This window comes from Notamacropus eugenii, chromosome 2 (genome assembly GCF_028372415.1).
Source record: "Notamacropus eugenii isolate mMacEug1 chromosome 2, mMacEug1.pri_v2, whole genome shotgun sequence".
Lineage (NCBI taxonomy): Eukaryota > Metazoa > Chordata > Mammalia > Diprotodontia > Macropodidae > Notamacropus > Notamacropus eugenii.
Genome location: NC_092873.1, coordinates 350,611,157 through 350,629,538, shown reverse-complemented (window position 1 = coordinate 350,629,538; position 18,382 = coordinate 350,611,157). Strand labels below are relative to the sequence as shown.

General features: G+C 47.9%; 1 protein-coding gene across 1 annotated transcript; it reads right to left on the bottom strand.

Moving 5' to 3' along the window:
• Positions 1 to 3,069: 3,069 nt before the first annotated feature.
• DLX3 (distal-less homeobox 3) lies at positions 3,070 to 8,378 on the bottom strand. Its single transcript, XM_072646097.1, has 3 exons — positions 7,830 to 8,378; positions 6,656 to 6,846; positions 3,070 to 4,966 (listed from the first exon to the last, which is right to left on the bottom strand). Exons 1-3 carry the CDS (start codon positions 8,152 to 8,154, stop codon positions 4,622 to 4,624), a joined length of 861 nt encoding a protein of 286 aa, XP_072502198.1. The 5' UTR covers positions 8,155 to 8,378; the 3' UTR covers positions 3,070 to 4,621.
• Positions 8,379 to 18,382: the final 10,004 nt, after the last annotated feature.

Genomic DNA, 18,382 nt, shown 5'->3' with positions numbered 1-18,382 from the left:
CTAATCTGAAGTGAAGGATGTACCAATGTCACAAGACACTGACCAGGCTGACTTCTGATTGGTATGCTAGGGGTGGGTTGGGTACTTTTTCTTCTAGTAAGAGTTTGGACCCAATGGCCAAGGAAGTCCTTTCCAACTTCTGTGATATCCTAGGTGCTACTAGAGATCCTCCCTCTCTCCCTCCCAAGCATTACTTAAGGAGGTGGAGGAGAGGGGCTCTCCGTGGCAGCTGGACTAGTCCTCTGAACATGGTAGGATGCAACAGGTGTGGCCTAGAAGGGCCAGGTCTGAGGAAATGGGCATTCATCCCACTGGCCTCCTCACCATCTCAGGGGCATTTGCCAATGGCTGCCCCACCCTCCTCAATTTTGGCCTCCTGCCAGTCTCTATGGCAGGGAAGTGGCCCTGTCCCCATCCTAGCTTCATCTAGCCCCCTTCCCATTACCCCTGTCCTTCCCTGGTGCCTTTGCTCCACCCCCACAAGGATGCTTGTGGAAAGGTGAGGGGAAGAGAAGCTGGTCAGGCAGGCTTGGGGGAAGGGAGGAGAAGGAGAATAAGGAGGAGGAGGAGGAAAGGGAGGTCATGGGGTGGGGCTGACCCCAGCGGGAGGTCACCAGGGCTGTTAATCCAGCCTGACTGCGGGCCCTGGGATGAGCAGGGAGGTATTAGGGAGTTTACAACATCCTTTCATCCTGGAGGCTGCTTACCCGCCCTCTCCTCCTTTCTTTCTTTTCCTTTCTTTCCTTCTGCCTTTTTTTTTCATTCCCTCCCTTTGCTGGCAGCCCGGCCCTAATAAAATGCAGTGTCTCCAGCAAGTCTGCCCGCCTGCCGCCTCACTGCTGCTCCCACCCGCCTGCACGCAGCCCTCAAACCAAACTGCTCCACTCAAGCCCCGCCTGGCAGCTGCCATCTTAACCCTTGCCAACCCAGCTCCCTCCTACCACTTCCTGGAGGGTCCTGCTAGGCTTGTCTCAGGATTTCTGAATCCTTCAACATGTGTCTGCGTGACTTCCACGGGTGCTGCGTGTGTGTGTATGAGCACGGTGTGTGCCTGGGAAAAAAGGCTCTGCCTCTGTTTGTGCTTACTGGATGAAATGACCTCGAATTCCATAGGTGTGTGTATATGTGTATAATAGAGTGGGATTGCGTGGGGTTTGTGTGTCCATCTACATGTGAGGCCGTAGTTTCCATGTCTAGGTATGTCACGTATCAATATCTCTGTACTGGTGGGATACTGCCATGTATCTGGTGTTTGCCCATGTGTTTCTACATCTGTGTGTGTGATGACATATGTGTGCCTGCATCTAAATCTGCTGCTGTTTTGAATGCTTCTGTGTTCGGGATGATATGTGTGTTTAAATCTCTGCTGGTACAATGTTTTGGGGAGCTTTTCTTGTGTGTGTGTGTGTGTGTGCGTGCGTGTGAGTGTGTGTGTATCTATGTATGTGGTGGTATGTGAGCTGCCCGGCGTGAAAAAGTCTGACACATCCCTATGATTTGTTTTATGTTCCTGTGTCCATGCACGGTTGTTTAAGACGGCTCTGTGACCTACTCCATGTTTGCATGGGAGAGATAGATTGCTGTATTTCTTGGCACGGGCGCCCGTGTGATGCGATGTTGTTGAATGTATGTGTACATGGGCATGACTCTCGGTCCTCCGCGTCCAGCTGCCCTGTGAACTCAGTGCCTTCTCTATCCAGCTGCTCAGCTTCCTTTGAAAGGCCCCAGAGCTTGGGGGCTGAAGAGGGTGGAGGTTATGTTGGGAAGGGAGCGAGGCACCCAGCCAGCCCAGAAGACGGAGAGGTGGGAAGCAGGAGGCCAGCAGCCCTGGCCCTGCTAGTTCAAGCAGGGAGAGAGGGTTCTGAGTCAGGGCTTGGTTCTCTCCCGGGGAAGGTAAACAAGGAACCCACCCGCCTTCAGACATTAGGTCGTTTGTTTATCTCCCGTCACCATCCCTATCCCCAACCCAAGTCCCATTTGCTCGGGGTCCTTGCCAGCAAGGGAGGAGGTGAGGGCAGCTGGAGAGGGTGCTCCTGTCTTTGGCACCCTCCCTTCCCCCAAACTGGATGCTCAGCTAGACCAGATACCAGCCCTTTAAGATGCAGGGGTGAGGGGCTATGGGGGGGAAGGGGAGGGACGATGAGGTGGGGAATGCCTGTGTAAGCATGTCTGTCAGGAGCCAGAGATCAAAGAGCAGCCCTCAGGTGACCCTGCAGCCATCAGAGCAGAGGCAAGCTGCCTGGCAGGGGACGCCACGCTGAGTGGAGTCCCTGAGGCCCTGCCTGCCCAGGGCATCGGCCTGACACGGGAAGGGAGGGGCAGGTCAGAGAGAAGAGAGAGATTGGCAAACATAGGCTCTGTTTACTACTTCCATGAACCTGCTAGTTGTGTGACCTTAGAAACAGCCCTTTGCTTCTCTCAATTTTCTTATCTCTAAAATGGGTGAAGATTAGAGCAGAGATTCTTAATTTGGGGCTCACAGACCCATGGATAGATCTGGCTGGGCTGTGTGAATGTGGATAGGGGAAAAAGTTACATCTTCATTTTTACTAAATTCCACATGAAAATGAACAATTTCTTCAATTGGAGTTTTAAAAAATACTCTAAGTCCAAAAAATCCAAATATTTCACCAGACAACTAAAGGCATCTGTGACACACAAAACAAAGTTAAAAATTCCTGATCTAGATGATCTTAAAATCCCTTCCAGCTCTAAATTCTATATTCTAATAAAAATTTAACCTCAGAACTGAGGTCCTTTCTGATGCTTCCCCTACCACTACCACTGCATTGAGGTGTATAGCCCCAGAGCAAAGAAAGGACACAAGAACCCAAATCTAAACACCAGGGTCCTTGCTTTCACTAGCCCTGGGTGGCAACTCATCAGCTTTGACATGATGGGGAGAAAATACACAGAAGATTTGCCCATTGTTAATACTCATGCCACCTTCCCTAGAAAACCTACTTCCCCTCAAGCCAGGGACCATCAGCTCTTCGATCCAGAGAATAAGCCCTCCTTTATCCCCAAATCCCTCTTCCCAAACTCCAGTGGGTTAGCGGGCTGTGAGCCTTTAAATTCAATTTTTTTTATTAATATCAGATATAAAGATGGGTCCAGTAAGAAAGCACAAAGGAAGAGGAGAGTAGTATGGTGGGGGGAGTGATGAGGGAGCCGACCAGGGCCATGCTGTCTCCAGGGGTGGGATTCTCGGAGATCCGCATGTCTCCCAGCTTTCTCACCCATCCCTGCCCCAACACCAAGCCAAAATCCACCAGGCGCCAACAACCCCGTTCTCTCAGTTCTACACACAGCAAGATCTGTACAGGAGGAAATAATCACATAAATAGGAAACCACGGCAGGGAGGTGGCTTCTCTCTCTTAAAAAAATATTATATATGTATATGTATATACATATACATCTCTACAGTATTTGGGTTCCCCCTTTTCTTTGGTGTTTTACCACAGTAAGAAGAGGAGAGATGGCTTTTGGGGTCCCTGGGGGGCAATGTGGAGCCCCAAGATACTTGCAGCTCAAGAGGATGGCTCAGCTCCATCCTCCTATCCCATCCCCCTTCTCTTCCCTTTCACTGGGCATTTTCCAACCCAGTCCAGCCAGGAGAAATTTGTTTCCTCCGACACCCAGAAGGGGATAGCGGTTACTTTTTCTTGGTGGCTGGTTTTCTTCATGACTTGAGGTTTGGGGGCTAAAAATCACCAACTTGCTGGAGGAGGGAGAGATGGATTAGGAATGTGGGAGGAGAAGGCGAAGATGCCCAAGAGGGGAGTTTGGTCCTATTTCTTAACAATGCCCTTTGTTTTCTATTTTTTCAACAGCTTTTAGACCAAAGTTGTGCAAAGTTCTATACACTGAACGAGAAACACAGACCCTGGGGAAGTCTATTCAAGAACCCCTAACAGAGAAGGGGTCTGGGGTCCTAGAGAAAAAAAGGAACGGCTCAGCGGGTTCCTTTCTTTAAGGCCACAAATAATCAGTCTTTTCCCCACTCTGGGTATTTTCTTTGGTTTAACCCCCAATTCTAATATGGGGTTTGAGGGAGGTGGAGAAGGACAGAGGGGACAGAAAGAGCCTCCACCCATTCCTTCTAGCCTTCTTACCAAGGGAATTCATTAACTGGTCTTTCCAAGGGCTGGTAGGGAGGAGCATGGTCTGACTATGAGCCAGAATCTCCCAATGGCTTTGCCAATACCTTCAAGCGCTCTCTACCTTACCCTTCCCGCTTTCCATCCCCAAAGTCTCCAGTCCAGAGAAATGAGGCAAAGTATCAAATCCTACAAGACAGGAACCTCCCAGAGCCTGTCCAGATTTGTCCGGGAAAGATACTGTCCCAGCTGAGTACAACGCGCCCCAACAGCTGGGGGACGGCAGGGAACAGTGTGGGAAATCCTGGGTTTCTATAAAGTTGTTCAGGAAGAACCCAGATCCCTGAAGAAAGGGGGTAGCCCAGGGAGATTGGGGGGCCTCTCCCTACCCCTTCCATTCCTTGCTGATTCCTGAGTATCGGCCATGATGGATGCTCCTCTGGCTCAGTCCTGGGTTGTCCTTCGTTGGTAGTGGGTGGGGAGTCTGGGTTCCCCCGGGATCCCAGAGCAAGGTTCACCCTCAGTACACAGCCCCACTATTAGGTGGGGGGCCAGGAGAAGTGTGATGCAGGGTGGCAGGCGGAGGGGGTTGCTGTAAGTGAGGTCCGCTCAGGTTCTGAGTGTGATACCAGGAATTGGTGGGGTCGTCCAGGTAGCTGGGGGAGGCGCTATAGGGGAGTGGGGGGGGTAGCTGGCTCCGGGCTGGGGCCGAGGTGCTGTGGGAGGGGGTGTCCCAGAGGGCTGGAGAGGGGGGAGAGTTGCAAGCCATGGAATCGCTGTTGTTAGGACTATGTTCCAGGGGTACCTCTCCATTTTTGTAGAGCTTTTTAAACTTGGACCTACGGTTCTGGAACCAGATTTTCACCTGGAATAGAAAGGGAGCATCAGTTATTGCAGAGCCAAGAAGAGGTGGGACACAGGCAGGGGATATTGGGGGTGCCCTGGGACAGTGACGTTCTCTCGCATATCAAATACCTATATATACTCAGAGATACACAGATAAATACACACCTACCTACATCTACAGGCACAAATGCCACCACCCCCCCAGCTATATACACACAGATAAACAGTAACATACACAAATACTGAGAGAAATTCAACCACACACTCACAAACACAAATATGTGGAGGCACATAGGGATTCAAGAATTATTCATGGGGGTGGGTAACTTGGGGACCCTTGTCTGTCCTTCCAAGCCTCAGGGAGCAGGTGAACAATGACTCCCCCAATTCCTCTGAGGGCATCCCCCCTCCCTGACACTGCTCCCCACCCCGTGACACTGACAAACAATGATTCAGCTCTCTCACTGGGTGACCCAGATTCCCAGCGGCTGGGCCCCACGCAGCGTCCCACCTGTCAACACTAGGAGGGAGCCAGGCGTCCCGCAACCCTCCCCTCAGGGGCACGGTGCTGCTGCCAGGATAGGGTGGGAAGAAAGGGCCCTGAATAGTCCCCAGGTCTCTCTGGCACCTATATGAGGGGCATTTTAACCGTGCAGGGGACTTGGGAGCCCAGCCTCTGAACCAGGTCATGTTTCTTGCCTTTTCCCACCAGTCTCTCCTTCCTGCCCTGGGTTTGCAGGGGCAAGGGAGATATAGCTCAGTCAGATGGCAGTAGGTGTTTCTGGGGCCTGGAGCTAAAGGCTCCCCTTTCTGTGCAGTGACAATGTGGTTCACTGGCAAAAACCAGTGAGTCAGAGGGCCTGAGTTCAAATTCTCTCCTTGTAATTTACTACCTATGTGACCTTGGGAAAGTCATGTCACTTCTCTGCATCTCAGTTTTCTCATTTGTAAAATGAAAGGGATTGGACCATATGATTTCTAAGTACTTTCCAGTTCTAAATCTATGAAAATTATATGATTCACCAAGAATGTGTTGGAGACACATCAGAAATACAGATGAAGAATATATATGTATGTATATATATTCATATACACTTAGATATACACACAGACACTTATAAACATACACTCATCTACATTGCTATTATATGCATTCAGTACACAAATACAGATACATGTATGTATATAGGCATGTTTGCACTCTTACATACACACACATACACATACACACACAATAAATATATGCACACCCATGCATATGTAGTCCAATCTAGGGAATGTCATGGAATGGACCCTGGTTAGGTAAATAATCAGGAATTTTTGCACCAAATGGGAAACAGTTAGTCCCCCTCACTATTTTTGTTCCATCTCAAACTCATGCACACATATGTACCCACATGCAAATACTCAAATATGAACACTTGTTCTAATACTAGTATGAAAGCATCAAACTCAAGCCAAACACATAGCCAGTAGTTAAGAATAAGATGGGCTGTCCATAGATTTCCATACTTAAATTGTTTCCCATACTCCTTCCTCTCCTGCCAGACTATGGTGGGGAAACCAGCATCTCTTAAGTTGAGATCTTAAAGAGACAGATAGCGTGCACCTCCACTCCCCCCCCAATTCTTGATGCCCAAAGGTGAGAGATCAGAAAGCAGGAACGTCTCAAATGGGGGTAGCAGGGGATACAAGAGTGAAGCCTTACTTGAGTTTGGGTGAGGCCCAGCTGGGCAGCCAACTCGGCCCTCTCGGGCAGTGCCAGGTACTGGGCCTTCTGGAAGCGGCGCTGCAAGGCCGCCAGCTGGTAGCTAGAATAGATGGTTCGAGGTTTCCTGACCTTCTTGGGCTTCCCATTCACCATTCGGACCTCCGGCTCCGGCTCCTCCTTCACCGACACTGTAGGGGGAGGGAGGAGCGTGGGTCAGCCTCCAGAGATCCCTCACTATCCTTTTCTAATTCCCCCTTCTAATTCTAGTGGGCTGCCCTCCCCTCTTCCCCTCTGGGATTTCCCCAGCTCTTAAGCCTCTGTGTATCGGGGCTGGGCAAAATGAGGACCCAAAGGAGAGAGCTGGGACTCCGGTGAGGGCTGGGGCCAGGCCGGGCTGTTTCCAGACTTGGGCTGGGTCCCGGGGCCGCCCACAGCTCGGAGCTCCCCATCCCGTCTGGGTGTCTTTCCAGCTGAGCAATCTTTCCGTGGCTGGGTGTCTCTCGGGCTCGCCCATAACTAGTTCTACAGTATCTTCCTTCCCTCTCACCCTTCTCTGTTGTCTTTTTAGAAACTCCGGACACTTTCTTTCCCTGTCTCACCGGCTGTCTCTTTCAACTTTTTGCGCTCTGTGTTCTGGTCTCTTGTTTTGCTCCGTCTCTACCCCAGCTCTCTCCCCTTTCCCTACATCTCCCCTTTCCTATCGCCATCTCAGTTTCTTTCTCCTTTCCCCTTTTAATTGCCTTCTCTCTTCCTTTGCGATCTCTCTTTCTCTTCATCTCTCTTCTTCCATGGTTTCTTTTTTTCCTTTCTCCTTTTTTCCTTTTCTTTCCTTCCCGTGGTTCGTTTCATTTCTTCCTTAAATCTCTTTCCCTGCTTCCCCCGCTCCCCATGACACTCACCGTCCTCCCTTCTTCAATCCTTTCTCTAAGCCCTAACTTTTTTCTTTCCTTGGCTCCCCGAGCAAGCATCCAGTCGATCTCCAGAGTTATTCACTCTGCCCATCTCATGGGCCCTCTGACACCCACCATTTTTCACTTATTTTAACTCTATCCCTATCGCCCTCACCCGCCCCCCCACACCCCACCGTGCAGTAGGCGCCTGCTCCTAGCTCTGAGCAGTTTATTTCCCCCGCTTCGGAGCTCGATCGCCTCTGGATCGTATCCCCATTTACCTGGATCTTGGGCTGGCAGCGGCTGCTCCCGATAAGCCCCATATTGCCGATAGGAGGCTCCATAGGTATATTCCGATTTGGGCGAGTAGGCACCAGTGCCTGCAAGCCCATTAAGATTGAACTGATGGTGGTAGGCGTAGGGATTCACCGCCTGGCCATAAGGTTGACCCGTGTAGTAGTCGTGCTGCGGCGCGCTGTAGTAGCCCAGGTCCGTGACGGAAGACTCCGGTAGAGTGGGGGAGTCCTTGGAGCCAGCATGGCAGCTGAGCGAGCTGGAGATATCCGTAAGGATGCTGCTGAGCTTGCGATCGAAGGAGCCACTCATTGCTGCTGGCTGACTGGCGCCGAGCCACCCCCGAGGTGGCTGCAACCCGGGGCGATCGAGCACGGGGGAGGAGAAGAGGCGGAAAGGGGGAGGGGGGTCGTGAGTAGAAGGGGAGGGGAGGCGGGGGCCTCGGTGTCGCGGGTCTCCGGGGGAGGAGGAGGCCGAGGGGTTTCTCAGATCATCGCCTGCTCGGACCGGCGTTAGGTGCCTCTCTCGTCCCGCGTCTCAGCCAAATGCTGCCAGCTCCGCCCGGCCGGCTGGTTATGGGCTTAATTGTGGAGTCAGGGAGGGTGGATGCTGCTCGCTGATTGGCTGGAAGTATTGCCTTGAAGGCAAAACACTTCTGTCTCTTTCTCTGTGTCTCTCTCCCTGCCTCTCTCTCCCACTCTTTGTTGTTACCCTAAACACATATATACACACGCCCCTTAGTCCTCCTCCAGTCAGTCTCACGACCCCCCCTCCCAAATAAACCTGAAGTGTCTCTGAAATGTTATGTCGGCTGCGGGGGGGAGTGATCAATAAAATGGAACTGGAGAGTGGGGAAGGGTGGGCAGGGGAATGGGGTTTGAGAGCCCCTGAAAGTGACCACGTGGGCCTCTGTCCGATTGTGGGTTTGGTTGTGGGCCTAACTCTGGTGCGTGTGTGTGGCGAAGGCGGGGAAGACAGTCCCTGTACGATGTTTATGAAGCGCGATGGGCCTGAGTGCACATGTGCTTTCCTGCTTACATGTATGTTTACATATATGATATACCTACAACTAAGTATGTATACGTGTATACATGTATTGTATACATGTTATATTGTACATATTGTTATACGTGTATACATTGTATACATGTTATATTGTATACAATTGAAGGCAGCTAAATGCGAGCGAGAGGTGTACAGAAAACGGGGAAAGGGTCCAGCAAGGTTCTAAGGAACAGGTTCTAGATTCTTGTCATCCTCAGGATGGGGAGAAAGGTCTTGTTCAGGGGAGGTGGGATGTCTAGTGTGTGTGGTGTGATCACAGAATTATAGATGTAAAGCTGGAAGGGACCTCAAAGGCCGATTAATAGAACCCCTTCATTTTACAGATGAGGAAACCAAGTCTCAGGTAGGTTAAGTGACTTGCCCAAAGTCACACAGACTGTGTCTGAAGTATAAGGTTTCTGAAGGTAAAGATAATTGGAGTAAAAGATGCTACTGGAGAAAATCAGGGGAAGGAAAGGAGTGGGTTAGAGAGGGCAGTGGGGCGTGCTTAACTTGTGTCTTTGAGAGAGAGCAGGTAGTGGGACATTTGATTTTGTTTGCATTTCTAGAGAAACTATGAATCTGGTATGTGTCCCTATATCGGGTATCCCAACATAATTTTAAGTTATTAAAGTTAAAAACCATAGTAACACTTTGGGGACGCCTGATATATGGGGAGTGAGCCTGCAGGGTTATTCCTGTTTCTGGTTTGCCTAGAGAGGTATAGAGATAGATTAGCGGGTATGCTCAATGGTGGTCTGTGTTTGCCACTGGTTAGTGCTTGGGTGGGTAGGGGCTCTTTGTATTTAGGGGCATGGAGCATGAATGTGGTCGTGTGTGTGTGATTTGTGAATGAAATGAAAAGAGGACATCCAGACAGAACCTTATGTTACTGGGTTCAAGTTAACGTGTATGGGGTTTATGTATATGTCTGGCTGGAGATGCACGTTTACACAGGGATTTGAGCATCAGAATGTAGGCACAAGTGTGGGTACCAGATTGTGTATCTGTACGTGTCCCCGCCTGGGTGTACAAATCTCTCGATCTTTTCCCAAACTCATTTTCCTGAGAGATGCGACCTAACCCTCAAAACTGCATCCTTACCCACCACCTTCCCGACTAAGGAGTCCTCCCTCCTTGCTCATGTCCATCCTCCTCTCATCCCAGTATCCCTCATCCATCCCACGCTTTCAGGGGCTTGACTCCCTTTACTCCAGCCTATGGGGAGGAGGCTCTGTGATGTTCTGAAGCCATGAGACTTGCGGATATTCTCTGCTTACTCCCTTCTCCCCCAACCTAACCTCCCACCCCTCAAACCATTTTCTTCATCTCAACACCCCGACGCCGGGAAGCCGCAGAAGCACGCAGTGCAATCCCTCCACCTGCTGGTTATTCTCGGAACTGCACCTCAACGGCGCCTTCAGCTTCCTCTCCAAAGTTGGGAGTGGAGGGAGGTTTAGGCATTAATTTTGCATCTCTGGGAAGCATGGAGGGATTGGGGGGTGGGGTGGGAGCGGGGAAGGGTGAGATGGAGGGGTGGAAAAGGTTTTGAAAGGAGAAGGGGACTCCACGACTCCCTCTCTCTCCTCCGAAAGAGCTAGATCAAGTATCCACTGGGAGGAAATAGTTTTAAAATGCTTGGTTACGAGACCTCTTCTCTCTTCTCTCCTTTTTTTTCTCCCCTCTCCTCTCCTCTCCCCTTCTCTCTCTTTTTAAGCTAGGGAAGGAGGTCAGAAACGGGAGGGAGACATGCTTCAGCTTTGAGGACAGAGGGACAAGGGACTGATGCCCTTTCCCTGGGGCGCCCTGCTGCGTGGGAAAGGTGGGGGCGCGGGGAGTGGGGGTGGAAACGGTATCTGTCTGTCTATCTCCGCGTCCCCCCAGCGCATATCGCCAGCCACTCGAAGCCCATAGCGAGGCGAGTTTCCACCCGCTCGGGGTGCCCTCTGTTCTGCTGCCAACCGGGCGCCAAGGGCGCCCAGGGCGATGGGGGAGGGGGAGGGCATAGGGTGCGGCGCAGTTTCCCCTTCCCGGGAAGCTGGATGAGTAGGGGAGCTAAATAGCAAAAAGAGTTTTGGGACAAGACGGGGGTGAGGGGATCGGAATGTGTGAGGGGAAAGGGACCGACAGGGGAAGCATTCGAAAGCCCCCTCCCGCTCCCCGACAGTCTGGGGAAAAAAAGAGGCAGCGTACAATTTTCCTGAAGGGCTCTTGAGAAAAGAGGGAGCGTAGGATTCCATCTCAGATTCTACCTTCCAAAGGCTTGAGGAGGATAGTGGAAGAATCCTTGGATACAGAAGCTGAAGATATCCTAGAGCTTATTGTACAGATGAGGAAACTGAGGCCCAGAGAAAAAACAGTAACTTGTCCAAGATCAGGCAGCTAGTAAGCAGGCACTTGGATATTTAGGTCCTCTGATGGTCCAAACCAAGTCTTTCCAGAGGTCTCAGTTATCACTAGCTGCTCCCATCTAGCTGCCCCTCTGTGTTCTAACCCAGTTTTTGTATGGGAGGAATGAGAGGGAATCCCCCCTATTCCTACTTAGCCTCCCCAGCATTTAGGACTCCCCAGAAATAAGCCCAGGCTGCAGAATTAGGGACCAGAATGAATCTATGTTAGAACTTTGAAGATCTGTGTTTTCATCCTTCCGAGGAGGGTCACAATTCTTTCACCTTTCTCTTCCTGGCTGAACATATTCATCAGCTGGTGGCAAGCACCTATGAAGTGAGTAATGCCAATGACGGTCCATGGCTAGCCTGTACTAAAAACCTTTCATATTTGGTAGCACCTGCCTAAGTTTGTGTTCTGTTGGCACAGCCTCCAAGAAGCTGGGAATGGGGCAGGACTTTTACAAAGAATAGGCAAGTGTACTGGGCAGGGTGATGAGTTCAGAACAGTGCACTGAAATTGAATAAACCCATAGGACAGAATCCTTGTCTTTCCTTGTCCACAACACATGCTTACTTTTGTGCCATTTGTACCCACTAGTTGCTATCTCACTGAAAGTTCCTGCCCGCTTTGATAGGGCATTATTATTCAGGTTGAACATGATCAGGAAACACCCTTTGAGATATGGACGTGGTCCCTACTGCTGAAAGTGATTTCTCCCTCCTCAAATTGTCTTTGGGTCCTTTGCCTCTCCTTTTCATCCCTCAGACTGAAGATTCTGTAAATATATATGTGTGTATATGCGAATATGTGTGTGTGTGTGTGTGTGTGTGTACATATATAGAGAGAGAGAGAGGGCGGGGGAGGGAAAGAGAACACGAGCACCTAGGCTCCTTGAGGACAGGGACTTTGTAATTTTTCACTTTTGTATCATCAGTTTTTAGCACAGAGCCTGACACATAGTGGTGATTAAGAAATAATTCTCAGTCAAATTGATATGGAAAAGGTTGCCCTGTCAAGGCTGGGCAGGGGCTTTCAGTGGAGTAGAAGCAGTGGGTACAAATGACACAAAGGTGGGCTTGTGAGGCCAGGGGCACAAGAACTACCAAGCCCGCCAGCTGTGAATGGAGTACGTTGAGATGGACTCTATAGAATCCTTTAACCTCTCCGTGACTCAGTGTCCTAATTTGTAAAATGAAGAGGTTGAAAGGCCCCTAAGATCCCTTATAGCTCTAAAATCTAAGATCCTATGATCCTATCAATGGCAGGGTGATGAGGATTGCCAGGTGATGGAGTGGGACTGATGCCATTCACACTGCTCAACTTGGGGCAGGGCACCTTACCCTGGGCCAGCAAGATGAACAGGTCCTAGCCTTAAAGTCCTGTTCACCTTTGAAAGGACTCTGGAGATGTGGAACAGTGGGGAGGCAATACGGAGGAATCCTAACTAAGCTGATGTCTGTGCTGGGGCCATAAGAGATTCGAGAGGGATATTCAATATTCACTGACGTTCTGGGAGGAACTCATGTTAAAAGAACATTAGATAAAGGGGAGCACAGTTGGCATGAGGATAGCTTGGGTTAAATAAATGCCAGTGACTTTGAGGGCAAAGCCAGGGAGGTGGCCCTGAACCCTGCCCACATTCTCCTGGGCATTGGGCAAAGCTATCACAGGGGCTGAATTCAGATGCCAATGAACAGAAATGACCTAATTCATTAGTGCCACATAGGGCAATAAGCATGGTGATGGGCTTCTATGTATGACAATAGGCAAGGTACCATCTAGACCCAAATGAGCCAGATCTTGCAAAAGGAAGGGTGTTGTGAGAGAGGGGGAAGTGTGATACAGAATTGGAGTGGGGGGAGAGTAATATCATGAGTGCCTTGACCTACTTTAGTGTCAGATGTCCACAGTGTTTGGGCAAAGATCAATATCATGCCCACCACTCTTCTTGGCTGCTCAGTATCTTAGATCGTGAACTGGGAGCCACGCTGTGGGCCACCATTGCCTGAGGATCTGGCACCATCTAGTGGTCCTCAAAGGTAAGGTAGAACTTCACCGTGGACTGGGATGTGTGGGTGTATTGTATACAGGGTACTCTGGGTCTCTGTGTTTACATTCATAGAACGAAAAATGTCACAGAAGGAAGGACTTTAGTGATTATTTAATCCATCACCCCTCATTTTACTTGAGATCTCTGTAACATTGGCATAACCTCTTTGTAACATCATCTCCTGGATACTCTTTGCTTTCTGGGTTTTCAGGAGTTTTTCTTTCATGGTTCTCCCTTTCCCTGTTTGACTGTTCCTTCTCAGTCTCCTTTGTTGGAGCTTCTTCCAGCTCCCATCCACTAACCACTGGTGCTCTCCAAAACTCTTCTCTCTATATTCTTTTTCTTGGTAACCTCAGGGCCATAAGGGAATGAGGTGCTGGCTCTGGAGTCAAGAAGACCTGAGTTCAAATCAATCCTCAGACATTTATTAACTGGGTGACCCTGGGCAAATCCAGTAATCTCTGTCTGCCTCAGTTTCTTCCACTATAAAATGGGAATCATAATAGAAGCTGCCTCACAGGATTCTTGTGAGAAAAAAATGAGATAATATTTATACAACATATATTACGCACTTAATAAATTCTTGTTTCCTCCCTTCCTATCCTTACAGGTACTTCCCAGGTCTATCTATTCTGTCCTGGTCTCCCTTTTGAGCTCCAGCCCTATTTCATCAATTGATTGTTAGACATCTATAGTTCAAACTCAGCATGGCCAAAACAGAGCCAATTATCTTTCCCCCAAACCCTCCCTTCATTCAAACTTCCCTGTTACCACCCAGAACACCTCTCTCCTTCTAGTCCTATAGTCCCCAGTCCCCCCTACCCACCCACCCATTCTCATTCAGTCTAGATCACTTGTCAAAATTTAGTCATTCGTATCTTCAGTTTCTCTCCCATATGTCCCCTCTCCTCTACTCACACTGCCTCCACTCTCAGGCCCATATGATCTTTTTCTGGAATATTTCTATCGGTTTCTTCCTTCCTTCCTTCCTTCCTTCCTTCCTTCCTTCCTTCCTTCCTTCCTTCTTTGAAGGCAATTGAGGTTAAAGTAACTTGCCCAGTCACACAGTTAGTAAGTATCTGAGGCTAGATTTCATCTCTGATCCTCCAGACACCAAAGCCAGTGCTCTAGCCACTGTGCCACCTTGCTGCCCCTAGCTCTATATCTTTCTAACTGGTCTACCTGCTTCACATCTCTCCTGACTTCAATCCATTGGCCTTCATATAGTTGTCAAAATTATTTTCTAAAGGGTAGGTCTGGCCAGGTCACTCAATAAACTTCAGTGGCTCTCTAGTCCCTCTAGGACTATATATAGACCACTCTGCTTGGCACTTAAAGCTCTTTGTCACCCACTCCTTTCCTACCTTTCCAGTCTTTTTACACATTACTCCTCTTCCTGCAATCTCCCATCCAGCCCTGTTGACCTACTTTCAGTTCTTTACCAACAATGCTCCATCTACCACCTCCATGCCTTTGTACCAGCTGTCCCCTGTGCTTGTTCCCAATGCTTTGCTGCATTCACCTCCTAGAAGTTTAGGGCATCCAAGACTCAATTCATCTGATATCTTCTTCAGGAGGCTTTTCTTCAAACCTAAGCTCTCAGTGTCTTCCCTTCTAAGGATCTTTTGTATCAACTCTGTGTTTGTCTTGTATACACCTATTTTAATGCATGTCATCCTCCATTAGTATGTGAACCCTTTGATGATAGAGGTTGTTTCTACTTTTTATTTGCATCTCTTGTACTTACTACAATTTCAGGCACATAATAGGCATTTAATAAGGGTTTGCTGATTGACTAATTGATCAATTGAGTGACTAGAGTCATTTCTCTTTGGGTGTCCTTTCCCCTATCTGTAAAATGGTAGTGGTGGTGGGAGGGCTTTCTACAGCTCCTTTCCAGCAATGTATTTATAATATTATAATCCTATGAAACCTAGGTCCAGAAAAGTGAAATTACTCACCCAAGGTCATACCACACAGACCAAAATGGCACCTAGAGAATGGGACCTAGCCAATCACTGAAACATGAGGACCCTCAATGAGGTCCATTCACAGCCCTCATTTCTGGAGAAACTCTTCAGTAGTCCAGCATTAGGCCACAGGAGCAGCTTGGACATTACAGATACTATATCTCTGAGTGGCGAAATTCCTGCTGGAGCAAATATTGGCAAAATCAGAATCAGGTTACCCAGATCCCCTTCTGACTTCTCTCTCTGTCACTAAATTTTCCATGTTTGGAACTTTGGGGCTATCGTTGGTGTTTCTTTCTCCCTCAGCTTTCATATCCAAATATACCAGGTCAGTTCTATCTCCAAAACACCTCTGACATCCATTACCTTCACTTTGTTTCCACTGACACCACCCTCCCAGAGGCCCTCATTACCCAGTCTATTGCAATAGCCTCCCAACAGGTCTTCCCACGTGCACTGTCTCTCTACTCCAAGTCATCTTCCTCATACTTGGTCTGAATAATCTTACTTATGCATAGATCTGGTCTTGTCAATCCCTATAGCCCAGGCTACATTCCCTGAGGTCCATCCCCATGTTTCCTGGGGTGACCATAACTCTTGAGTTGGTTGTTACCATCCCTTCCCTGTGGACTCTGGAGTACTCATAGCTCTCTGTAAAATGACCCATGCAAAGAAGAAAAACTGTATTTCCTTCCATTCTGCTGAATCACAATAGAATTAAAGAATGAAACTTTGCTAGTTAATTGTGGATAAAATAACAAAATACAGTCACAGAGTATAGACTGTCAGAGTTGGACAGGGACTGGGAGATAGGACACTGAACTCCCAGAGAGGCCAAGAATTCCTGAGGTAGATGGATAAGACAAAAAAGACACAGCTTTGTTTTTATAGAAGCAGTCTAGGGTAATGGAAAGAATGCAAGAGCTGGAAGAAGGAAGACCTGAATTCAAAATCTGCCTCTGACACTAGCTTCTTGACTGTAGGCAAATCGTATAAATCACTTGGAGCTCAGTTTTGTCTGTAAAGTGGGGATATCCATAATGCCTGCTCTGACAGCGTTATTCATAGAATCAAATGAGATAATATGTGTAAGGCACTTTAGGAACCTGAAAATGCTATATAAATGTCAGCTATTATTGGTGTATTTTTCCATAGTTGAGTAGCAGTTTAATTAGATTAGGTAATAGTGTAGTAAAAATTTAATGCAATAGACCCATATATCATGAAGTATGATATGTCACTCACTCCCCATTTCAACCCTGAAGGGAAAATCTCCATTTTAGTCTGGATTCCATTCCCTCCCTTTTCAGCCTCCCAGGCTACAGCATGAGAGGAAGAAAGGACTAACCCAGAAATTCAGTGTAATGTCACAGATCTTCCTTCTTCCCCTCCCACTGTCCTGTGGGGGAGGAATAGTCACTCCAGCAAAGGAGAACAGCTGGGATGGATGCAATTTTCCACCTAGGTAGTTGCTCTCTTTCCATGGGTCATTACTGGCTGTTGTTTTAATTCTTTAACTGTAACCCTGTCTAACAATGTTGGCTCAATCCCTTCCTCTCTTTTTTAGTTGTTTCCAGTCCTCTCCTCCTTCCAACTATGGAGAGACAGTTGGGGTAAAGAGCACTGGATTTGGACTCGGAGCACCTGGGCTCAAACCTTGCCCTTTCCTCCCTGTGTCAACCTTTGAACTTAATCTCACTCAGCCTTAGTTGCCTCAGCTGCAAAATGAGATGGTTTTAGTAAGCTATTCTTTTATTTATTTATTTTATTTTGGTAGGCAGTTAAGGTTAGGTGACTTCCCCAAGGTCATACAGCTAGTAAGTGTTTGAGGTTTGATTTGAATTCAGGTCCTCCTGACTCCAGTTCCAGTGCTCTATCCACTGTGCCACCTAGCTTCCCCATAGGCTATTCTTTTTAAAAAGTATTTTAAAAGAATTTTTGTTGATTCTTTTTGTAAAAAGAATACATCACAGATATTTTTTGGAAATGTACCATAATTCTGGGACTGAACCATCCCTTATAAAAATCAAAAACCAAAAAAAATTATGCAAAAGTCCCTGATATAGTGATCACATCGGATAATGTATACAATATTCTGCCTGCCCAGTTAGTATTTTATAGTTTACCTTCTTTTAAGTGTCTACTTTTTATGTAGTCACTGGGCATTTGTGGGGGGTGATCTGTTTGTTTCACTCTGGGTCAGTTCATACAAATTGCTCCATGTATCTCTGAATTGGGGCACTTAGGTGGCACAGTGGAAAGAGTGCCAGACTTGGAATCAGGAAAACTCATCTTCCTGAGTTCAAATCCAGCCTCAGACACTTACTAACTGTGTGACCCTGGGCAAGTCACTTAACCCTGTTTGCCTCAGTTTCCTCATCTGTAAAATGAACTGGAGAAGGAAATGACAAATCACTCCAGTATCTTTGCTGAGAAAATCCCAGGTCATGAAGAGTTGGACACAATTGGAAAAACCAACTGAACGACTACCACAACAAATCCCTGAATTCCAAATATTTGTCATTTCTAAAAGCACAGTAATATTCTATTACATTCTCACCCACAGGTTATTCATTCATTTATTTATTTCTAAGAAAGCTATTCCCCCATTAATGGGCCCTCCACTGTTTTACTACTCTAGTTGATCTTCATGCTTGATCTGAATAGTTTTTCTTATGCCTAGATCTGATCTTGTCACTCCCTAAGCCCCACAAGGAATGAGGACATGAACTTTCTGGTACATACTGGAATTTCGTTTTTGTCTTTGATCTCCTTGGTGGAACACACTGAAGAGTGGGATTGATGGATCAAATGGACCAGATCAGAGGTGTCAAGCTTGCCAACTGGCCCAGTATCCAGAACTGAATTAAAATATAACTGGGAAATATTTAACAAAATAAATAAAAATATGGTAAAACATAGATAACATTACATTTTAATATGAAGTCTTGGTTATCACCATCCCTTCCATACCTCTCCGTAAAATGGCCCATGCAAAGAAAAAAAACCCTGTATTTCCTTCCATTCCACTGAGTCACAGTAAAATTAAAGAGTAGAACTTTACTGGTTAAATGTGGATAAAATA